Source organism: Misgurnus anguillicaudatus, chromosome 7, assembly GCF_027580225.2.
Source record: "Misgurnus anguillicaudatus chromosome 7, ASM2758022v2, whole genome shotgun sequence".
Classification (NCBI taxonomy): domain Eukaryota; kingdom Metazoa; phylum Chordata; class Actinopteri; order Cypriniformes; family Cobitidae; genus Misgurnus; species Misgurnus anguillicaudatus.
This window is the reverse complement of record NC_073343.2, coordinates 19,505,089-19,516,130: the sequence shown is the minus strand read 5'-3', so window position 1 is coordinate 19,516,130 and position 11,042 is coordinate 19,505,089. Positions and strand designations below refer to the sequence as shown.

The window sequence follows — 11,042 nt, the reverse complement described above, 5'->3', positions numbered from 1 at the left end:
TTTTCAGCATAAATATTCAACAGTTCATTCATCTATAACATCACAAAACATGAAGGAGCTGCAATATGAAAAATGAAATAAAAAACTGTAAAGGTTCAAATATCAAAATACTTTATTGTCAATTTATAACACTTTCAATGCTAAAATAATCATCAACATTTCAAAACTGCTAATGCAGGTAATGACTAACAATTTAACATAACACAAAATAAACATTGAAAAAAGTCAAACTCTTAATATACTTGGAATTCAAAAACAACACAAATATTGCTCACTGTTCTGGAGATGGTCTTAATTCTGATCATCAATTTATCTCTACTCAACAGTTTTATGAAGAACTTCCAAAGCACCCACAGCCAAACTCATTAAATGTCCTTGCACGTTTGCTTTGATTCATCGCTGTGCAGTCCGTGAACTTGTACCGTAGTACATTTTCTAAAAACACAACGCAGAAAATAAATTACAAGTGTAACGGTTGTGAGAGACTCCTGCTGCTCCAAGAGAGGCAGGTAAACATTAAATATCACAATTAAATGTAAAAAAAAATAATGCATTTTTATTTAAAATGTTTTATACTGGTCAGATCCTATCTGTGATATTATTTGATCTTTGTATAAAAGTGACTATCAACCAAAAGTAATAATTTTAAGAGTTTAAATGTATATAAAATGTATTTTAAGCAAGAAATTATTTAGCCCACATAGGTCTCATATGTCACATAGTCAACCCACATGGGACCCACACTGTAAAAAATACTTTTCTGCTTTAAAATCTTTTGTTGAATCAACTCGTATTTACAAGTCATTTCAACTTAATATTATTTAGGGCTGAAACGATTCATCGAGTTACTCGATTTACACGATTCAAAATCGGAGCGAATATGTCCATAAACGGCAGAGAGAGAATGTCTAAAGTTTGGGATTATTACATTATCATTACATTCAGCATCTGAACCGAAAACATCCACTGCTGTTTCACCAAGCGTCGATGAAACAAGGTAACGTAGCTTCCGCTGATTTTAATCCCATACTGTATTTGTAGCGATGTCGTTATGCGGTTTGACTAGATATGATGCTTAGCTTTGACGTTTTTAAGTAGTAAACGTATTCACGTTCAATTGCAGGAGAGTATAGCTTAAAAAAGAACCCCTTCACACACACGCATGCACTTTACAGGTGTGTGTACCAAAATACGGCACCACAGTGCAATCATATATGGGCAACTTGTAATCTGACATATTTTGTTCAATAATAATAATCTTTGTCTTATTGGAGTTTAGCATAAGTTATTCTCTCTCACGCGAGTCGGACCGATCGCGCAATGCATCACATATGCTTAAACTTTTATGTAGCCACGCAACAATAATTTCAGCATGCATTCAAAGTATATAGGGGACGTGATGTTGTGATTTTTCAAACGGATTCTTAACCTAAAATGCACCGCAATGCAAGTGATGCAAACCAAATGCAGCGTTCTATTGAAAAGGAATGTATTTATTTCTGCCGTACCAAAATGCAATGAAGCAACTGAACGTCTGACTGGGGTGTCACTCTTCCTCACACACAGAACGCGTGCACACACACAAACACAAGTGCACGTGCGCGCATACACATAGGTTGTTACCATAGCAAATAGGCTCACCCCAGAAATTATATATTATATGTTAGTAGCCTAATGGTAAATGCTGCCAGTGTAGAAATGTACATAAACCAGATATTTACTTTGATGTCAGGGCTAGATTACAGCATGAAACCTGTTGTGCATATTAATAAATTAAAGTGTTGGCACTGGCACTTATAGACACTAAATGGGTAAAAATTGAAATAAATAGGCTTATTTTTTGGAGCCAAATACCTCTGTTTTTTTTAGAAATAAAAGCCAAATGCTTGAACATTTTACAGCCACATCATTTTCGTTATGCATTATTTGTTTTGGTTGTTTAAAAACACATACAAAATTTTTATCCGATTACTCGATTACTCAATCGATTTAGTGCTAGATTAATCGATTTCAAAAAGAATCGATAGCTGCAGCCCTAGTTCCAGTTGCAATTGATGGCAAGCGTTTTAAACGTGATAGCATAGTCCGTAACAGATGAGGTCCGCTGCTGCAATCTCACCAACTCAGCTGCTGCCATGTCTCCTTGAAGCGAACGGTCAAATAAGCTCAACATCTCCTTCTCGAGGGCCTCAAACGAGGTCGTACATGGAGCCTTGGCCCCCCATGCAGCCATTCCCCACTCTCTATCTCTCCTGGTGAGTAACGTCAGGACATTTGTCACCCTGGATGTAGAAGGAGCAAAGCGACGAGGCCTGAGAGCGAAGAGGCCCGGCAGGTGTTGGGATCGCCGTCAAAGGAGGGGGGTGTTGCCGTGTGTGGCTCACGCTCTGTCGAAGCGGCTCCTCCAGAGGTAGAAGAGTTCACCGAGTGGAGAAACGACTAGGTCCAACCGGTTACTGAGTTCCGAAAGTTGTTCAGACAGGAGGCGGAAATCTCTGGCCGCTGCATTCAACAGAGACGAATGCTGCTCAATGATCGCTTCCTGCTGGTGAAGAGCGTCCTGCACAGGATCCGAACCCTCCGAACTCGCTGACTCCATTGGTGGCGCGCTCATTCTGTCACAAAGAGTCTTAGAGTCAAATGCAAGTTCACAAATTTATTGAGAAAATAGAGAGAGGATGAGACAGAGCAAAAGTCAGTTCACAGGAGAGCCACACACGACGACCACCGCTGACCCACTCTGGATGGAGTCAGAGGAAATTCATAGGAGAGAGGCTCACTCGAGCCGCTGTGCTGGACGCTATTACAACAGCGCCTGCTCTTTTAGCTTATAGCTTTATATTAAAAATATTGATCTTACCGGGCGGCCGCAGGGGAGACCTCGTCAAGCATGTGTCCGCTGCACAGGGCTCGTACCACGGCAAGCGAAGGCTATCTTCGGTTCTCAGCCGGAAAGCGGCAGGGGAAGACGCTTGGCCTGGATTCCGCTGCAGGGCTTGTATCAACGGCGAGTAAGGCTTCTTCTTCTTCGGAGCAGCGAGAGGTTCGCGCTGAAGGAGAAAATTAATGAGCTCTTGACGCTTGATCCCGGACGTATATAAGGACGTGTGTCACGCCCCACGCGGGCTCAAACATCCGTGAATGAATGCCGTGCAATGTCCATGTGTTTAATCACCAACAAGCTATTACCAATACAATTAAGTTCTGAACATGTTAAATGGAACTGAACTTGATCAATGTGCTCCTATAGGGCTAATGTTAAAGTGACTGATCTAGAAGACTTGCAGCCTCTTCTGCAACTGAACATTAGGAAAAATCAGAATCTCATTCGTACAGGTTTAATCACAGCCAAGGTACTGAAATGGTTTGTACCAGGGGCGTTGCTAGACATAAAGCTCTACTGGGGCACAGGCCCCCCATTTTTTGCTGACTTTTTTTTAAAGCCTGCTGTGTAGGCCTGGCAAACTCGATTCCTTTTAAGGATCCGGGTTATTGTGAGTCACTCACTAAAGTGATCCGGTTTGTGTGAGTCACTTGAGTCAGGATTGCTAAATCGCCAAAGAAACTCAGTACAGATCCACTTGTAACCGGCTGATAAACGCGACTCGAGATTCTCAGAGCCGGAAACATTGCACTCACAGACCATGGGACTCATGAGACTTCACTCCCTCTACAGATCCACTAACCGGCTCCTGCTGATCTGCGCAAATCAGCCAGTTAGTGGATCTATAGAGCAACTCATGAGGATTTGCTTTTGAGTCTCCTCAAAAGCAAATCCACAACAAAAGCCTTTCACTTCTAAAATAAGATGCTTATAGGTTTTAGGTTTGGTGTGTATGATCGACCATTTAAAAATAGGCCTAATAATAATAATAGCATAATAATATAGAGAAAATATATAAAAACTGTGTCCTGATTATGTAGCCCCCCGAGCCGGAGAGTCTCGAGTCTGCAAATCTGCAGTGTTTCCGGCTCTGATTCGAGAGACAGTTTGCGTTACAAGTTGAGAGATTCTCAAGTCAAATCAGATTCACGTGTCTCTTGAGTCCGCATTGTTTTAGGCTCCGAGTGAGATTCTCAGGTCAGTTTGCGGCTCGCGCTGATCAGCAGGTCTCCAACACCCTACACCTCTTATTTTTATTTTATGAGCAGGTTTAGGTGTGATTGGAACTGAAATCTGCAGGACAAGTGCCCTCCAGGAACAGGGTTGTATATCTATGCATTAGATATTTCATAAACAAACTTAATAAGCAGTTAATTTTGTGAATTGTTTTTTATTTAAAATAATAATTTAAAATTTTATACAAAATATCAACAATTGCTTTTATGTATATAGGTTATGGGTCTATAAGTTTGTTTGATATTTTTGTTGACACCTTAACTTTGGCTATGTAGACTGTTTAATACAGTAAACACTCAAAAGTGCTACTTGATGCTATAGATAAACAAGTTTTGGTTGTATGGTTTCATAAAAAGGAATGGTTCCCTTTGAATGGTTCTTTGAACCTTTGGGGAACCAAAAATGGTTCTTCTATGGTATTTCACTAAAGATTTAATGTTTCTTAGGGCTCACAAGTCCCAGGGTGTAACTGTTTACTTAACACTTGATGTGTTAACATTTGAGCAAATTGCCTTTTCAAAATCTGACAAGGGCCAACAAATAAAAAAAGCTGTGGTTGTTTACAATTTTGTACAGTACTGTGTGTTGATAAATGATCTCTTTACAATAAATTAAATAAAAACAAACATTTCCATAAAGAAGTTCATAATCAAAGATTGCGGCATGTTGGTGTTTAGAAGTCTCTTTATGCAAAGGCGTGTCTGTGCAGTGTCGACAAAACAAAATACTTTACATGCTGTACGCTTCCTGATACAGCACATATCTAAGTTACCCAAATGTGAATTTCTGAAGCCTGAGGCAGAGATAAGACATTCAACCCATAACAGAAGACAGCTCATTTCAGACCCCCAGTGTTTGCACCGTATCCTTTAAGGTGAAGTATTTCTTATAATATCTTTAATTTATTTGTTTTTAATTCTCAAAATAGATGATATGTGTCAAAACAAATGGACACCCATAAAAAAGTTAAACTAATCTGCGGTCCAATTTCTTATATAGTTCTTTAAAAACTAACAGTATGAGCCGGGGATGCAAAGTTGTCACCCTCCGGCGAAATTTACTGTTTTTGATCCAAAATAGATCACTCTTTTGATTCCTCTAGCTCTGATGAGTTTTTAAAAATGAGGGGGGTCTGCAACAGGGTAAATTAAACTATTAAAATCATGTCCAGTTATTGTAACAATGTCAAATCACTAGCCAGTTTGCTGGGTTATGTTTTACAATTTATAGTCACCTTATTTGCTGCGTGAGCAGATTGAGTGCACACACAAAACACTCGTAGTATTTTCTCATTCGGGCGCCGTCACGTTGCTGTGAGATTTAACATTTGTATACGTATTAAGCACCGCAGTTTTAAATTAAGTGATTTTAAGCTGTTGAAACACAAACAAACGATCTACATGTGCTCGCTGTTTCTGTTTGAGAAGAGCGTGCAAGCCGCGCATCCGCTTCTCATTGAGCTTGTGAGTATTTTTGTAGCTGTATTTGCCTTAAATATACACACATGCGTCAAAATTCCCAGCTTTCGCGAGTATCCTCATAAACACGCCAATTTAGATCTTAAGAGAAAGTAAACAGATTAAGGAGAAAACGCAAGTGTAACAGTTTATTAGATCCGGGCTTTGGTCTTAAATGTGCAGTGTGTAAATTTTTGCGGCATCTTGTGGTGAGGTTGCGCATTGCAACCAACGGCTAAGTTCACTGCTCACCCCTCACGTTTGAAACGCATAGAGGAGCTACGTTAGCCGCCACGGGACAGACATGTCATCGTCGGAGACAACTTAGTAAAAAAAGTTTGTGCATTAAGGGCTTTTGTAGAAACATGGCGGCACAAAATGGCAAATTCCATTTAAGGGGACCCTCGGTGTATGTAGATAAAAACATCTCATTCTAAGGTAATAAAAACCTAACGGTTCATTATGAAAGGTCTGTATACACCCCTGATCATATAGTTTTGTATAATATTTTGCATTTATGTCAAGAGATTCTTCTTAAAATTACACACTGCACCTTTAAAGGGGAAGTTACCTAATTTTGCTCCTGTCTATCACTCAAACAGCAACAGTCTGTCAATCAAAAAGCAATGAGAGAAAATCTCTTACTGCTCTTAACTAAATCACTTTTCTACGTTTAATAAGATTTGTATGTCGAATTGTACACGAGTTTGATTCGAGTTGCTCTTTCAGGGTTCATATTCATCTTATATTAGAGCTACCCTAATGAAAGATCCGGTTGGGACCAGCATAGGCTGGTTTTAGCTGGTCTCCCAGCTTGGTTTTGGTTGGTTTTGCTGGTGTAGCAAGCTGGGCTAGCTGTGTTTTGGTCACTTTTTAAGATGGTCTAGCTGGATTTAGCTGGTCAGCTAATTCAAGCTTGGCCAGCTTTGCCAGGGTGGGAGGGCCAGCTTAAACCAGCTGGAACCAGTTACCAGCTTATGCTGGTCTTAGCTGGATTTTTCAGTAGGATATGACTGTGAACAGAACAGCTAGACCCTAAATGATTTGTTTATGTGTACAGAATAATATGAAATATAAATTTCTGTAACACTTTAGAAAAAGGTTGTGTCCCTGATAGCACACATACATCTTGGAGACGTCTATTAGATGTCTGAGTTTACATTTGCAAGACGTATTATTTAGATTTGCAATACATCTCTGAGACGTTTCCTAAAAGATGTCATATAGACATATTGAAGACGTCTGCAAGACGTTTTTGATTTAGAATGTATGTAAAGCAGCTCTTTCTAAGACCTTCATAAGATGTTTTTACACACCAGATGATCTATTCCAGATTTCCAGATCTTTACCAGACATCTTACAGACATACCTGTGCTATCTGGGATTTGTTCACAAAAGTAAATGCGTTATGAACAAAAAATGAACAATATATTGTATATAAGCATTTATTAATTCTTGTTTATGTCATTACAGTAATTGATTTTAGTTTGAGGTGCATTATCTAGTGTTAACACTTTCGAATTTGATTTAAAAATTAAAATGCTAAAATTAACAAAAATTACAATAAATAAATAAATAAAATATAAATTATAATTGACATATAAATGCAGACATATTATATGTCTGCATTATATATAATACGTTTTGTGTCAACTTCCCCAAAAACAGTCAGTTGTGATATCTGTTTTTCTCTTCATGTTTTCAGTGAAAAAATGCCTCGTGTGACTAAAAAACCCCGTAATGCGCGCACCACAAAAGAAGAAATAGGCTCTCTCACTTTTCCTGTCAAATTCTTGGATCAGGACTACCAGGAATTGCTCCAGAATTGCCTGCTCAATAAGAAGAACTTTGTTGATGAAAAGTTCCCTTTGAACCGCAGCTCTATTGATCCACGGAAGAAGCTTGAAAAACTGAATCAGGGCCGAATCAAGTGGTTGAGACCATCAGTAAGTTATCTTTACTTAAGACCAGTGCAAAATAAATATAATTGAATGCTTTAAGCAATGTTCTGCAGCGAGTGTCTTTTAAACAAAAAAAAAGATAGGTTGCAAAGATTCTTGCTTTTTAGGAACATATCTCATAAAGCTTGTCTGAACAAACATCTGCAGTGTCAAATATAAATGAAGTCAAGTCATGTTTAATTATATAACGCTTCTCACTGACATTTCTTCAAAGCAGCCATTTTAAATGTATTGACACAGATTCATTTTTGCATATGCATCTGCACAGCAATTGCAATAAAATTACAATTAAGAATAGTTTAAAATATGAAATTATGGCTATAGAAATATACAATTAAAAAATGTGAAAGGATACTTGTAAACGTGAAACTAAATTCTGAAGTATACAGTATGCTCTCTCATGATGAAAAGTATTATGTTTATCAAGTCTGTGTAAAGATGATTTTATTCAATGGACAACTTATTTGGAAAACACCTGAATAGGCAAATCAAAGACAACTGTGGAAAAAATGTAAAACTATATAAGATGATAAATGTCTTCATGTTTTTTTACTTGCATTGTAGTTCTAAATGTTTAAGACAAATATCAATATTCCCTCTTTTTAGCAAATAGTGAAAGACCCTCAGCTCATTGTAGAGGGGGTCTCACGGTTTGACTATGCCCAAGGAAAATATTTAGGTAAGTTTATATGTGTATTTATTTGTGTATTTATCCTAATCCCTTCAGTGACCACTACCTAGTTCAATTTTAATTCAGTTTTACTTGTGTAGCTCTTTTCATGGTGCAACTTAACAAAAAACATTATTAGAACAAATCGACATAAGAAAAAATACTTACTTTTAAGAAATGGTCACATAAATAAATGCTAAAACATCCAGAGAACCCAAATGTAGAACTAATCAGAAATATTTTTCGTATACAGAAACATCAAAAAACATGAAGTGACTTTTACTTCTGTGTTAATATTTTAGATAAAACCGGATTGGTGATGATTGTAGTTTCACAGTTAATTTGTTGTGTTAAATATATTTGTTTGTTTTTCTTAGGAAACTGCTGGTTTCTTGCTTCAGTTGGGGCGTTAACCTTTCAGACGGATATCTTGAACCAGGTCATGCCAGCTGGCCAGTCATTCAGTAAAAACTATGCAGGGATATTTCACTTCAGAGTAAGTTCTTTGGTCATAACTGCCTCCTGATATGTGGAAATGCAATTATAAATTCCAGTTGAAAAAAAATCTTACATTTTTTTTGTAATTTCAACTTACCATTATTTATTCACTATGACTTATATAACATAAACTATAAACTTATAATAAAAGTTAAAATATGTCAACTTTATTTTAGAAGTTGTATTAGCTCATCTCTTGTCAAGATAAACAATAGTAAGTTGAAATGACTTGTAAATCTGAGTTGATTTAACAAATAAACAAAAAAAATTAAGGCAGCAAAGGATTTTTTACAGGGTAAAATACTCAAGAGGTCAACATGTGTGAAGTATCTGTTCTGCTTAAATTATTCCCACAGATTCTGGCGGTTTGGGAAATGGATTGATGTTGTCATTGATGACCAACTGCCGACAATAAACGGCAAGCTAATTTTTGTTCATTCAAAAACGTCAAATGAGTTTTGGCCTGCATTCCTGGAGAAAGCTTATGCCAAGTAAGTGCCAGTAGCCCATGTCATTTTTAAGATTGCTTTAATAAACGTATTTATATGATGAAAGTAATGACAATGGTCACAGAATCTTTTAAGAATTTGAGTACATGATACGGGTATATTGTCTTTCACAGGGTGTGCGGCTCCTATGCTGCCATGGATGCTGGTTTTGTGTCGGAGGCCCTCATGGACTTCACTGGTGGAGTGCATTTGTACTTGGAACTGAAAAAACCTCGCACTGATCTGTGGGAACTAATGGATTGTGCAACCAAAGCAAAGGCCCTGATGGGTTGTAGCACTCCTCAGGGGGTAAACAATAATCTCTTTCACTTTGTTTCACCCTTTTAAACTTACTGTTTTACATGTTGTGCTGTTGCTAGATTTAGCTTTAAACAAAACAAATTAAATTTAAATTACTGTGGACATACATTTCATATACACTCACCTAAAGGATTATTAGGAACACCATTCTAATACTGTGTTTGACCCTTCTTTTGCCTTCCGAACTGCTTTAAGTCTACTTGGCATTGATTCAACAAGGTGCTGAAAGCATTCTTTAGAAATGTTGGCCCATATTGATAGAATATCATCTTGCAGTTGATGGAGATTTGTGTGATGCACATCCAGGGCACGAAGCTCCCGTTCCACCACATCCCAAAGATGCTTTATTCGGTTGAGATCTGGAGACTGTGGGGGCCATTTTAGGAAAGTGAACTCATTGTCATGTTCAAGAAACCAATTTGAAATGATTCTAACTTTGTGACAAGGTGTATTATCCTGCTGGAAGTAGCCATCAGAGGATGGGTACATGGTGGTCATGAAGGGATGGACATGGTCAGAAACAATGCTCAGGTAGGCCGTGGCATTTAAACGATGCCCAATTGGCACTAAGGGGCCTAAAGTGTGCCAAGAAAACATCCCCCACACCATTACACCACCAGCCTGCACAGTGGTAACAAGGCACGATGGATCCATGTTCTCATTCTGTTTACGCCAAATTCTGATTCTTCCATCTGAATGTCTAAACAGAAATCGAGAGGCAACATTTTTCTAGTCTTCAACTGTCCTGTTTTGATGAGCTGGTGCAAATTGTAGCGGCTTTTTTTTCTATTTGTAGTGGAGATGAGTGGTACCCGGTGGGGTCTTCTGCTGTTGTAGCCCATCCGCCTCAAGGTTGTGCGTGTTGTGGCTTCACAAATGCTTTGCTGCATACCTCGGTTGTAACGAGTGGTTATTTGGGTCAAAGTTGCTCTTCTATCAGCTTGAATCAGTCGGCCCATTCTCCTCTGACCTCTAGCATCGACAAGGCATTTTCGCCCACAGGACTGCCGCATACTGGATGTTTTCCCCTTTTCACACCATTCTTTGTAAACCCTAGAAATGGTTGTGCGTAAAAATTCCAGTAACTGAGCAGATTGTGAAATACTCAGACCGGCCCGTCTAGCACCAACAACCATGCCACGCTCAAAATTGCTTAAATCAACTTTCTTTCCAATTCTGACATTCAGTTCAGGAGATTGTCTTGACCAGGACCACACCTCTAAATGCATTGAAGCAACTACCATGTGATTATTAATGAGCTTTCTCATTAATGAGAAATTGAACAGGTGTTCCTAATAATCCTTTAGGTGAGTGTACAATGTAAGATGCACAGAAAAATGAAGTGAACTAGTTGAAGAGCTCATGATGCAAAATACGCTAAGTGCAACTTGTAAATTAGCATTTTTTTTATCAGACTTTTAAGAGATTCTGCCAACAAAGCAGTAGTTCTGAATGACCTGAGGCCGGGATTAAGCAGATTTGAAGCGAAATAATTTGATTAATGTATAATACAGGCCGAGAGGTGGT

At 38.2% G+C, this 11,042-nt stretch overlaps 1 protein-coding gene across 1 annotated transcript in view; it reads left to right on the top strand.

Annotated features, from left to right (window-relative positions):
* Positions 1-11,042, top strand: part of LOC141365306 (calpain-1 catalytic subunit-like) — a 51,393-nt gene that overhangs the window by 16,565 nt on the left and 23,786 nt on the right. The window contains exons 2-6 of the mRNA XM_073869505.1: positions 7,283-7,523; positions 8,145-8,217; positions 8,586-8,704; positions 9,064-9,197; positions 9,329-9,503. Coding sequence (XP_073725606.1) covers positions 7,290-7,523; positions 8,145-8,217; positions 8,586-8,704; positions 9,064-9,197; positions 9,329-9,503 — 735 coding nt within the window. The 5' untranslated portion in view covers positions 7,283-7,289. The remainder of the gene's footprint in view (positions 1-7,282; positions 7,524-8,144; positions 8,218-8,585; positions 8,705-9,063; positions 9,198-9,328; positions 9,504-11,042) is intronic.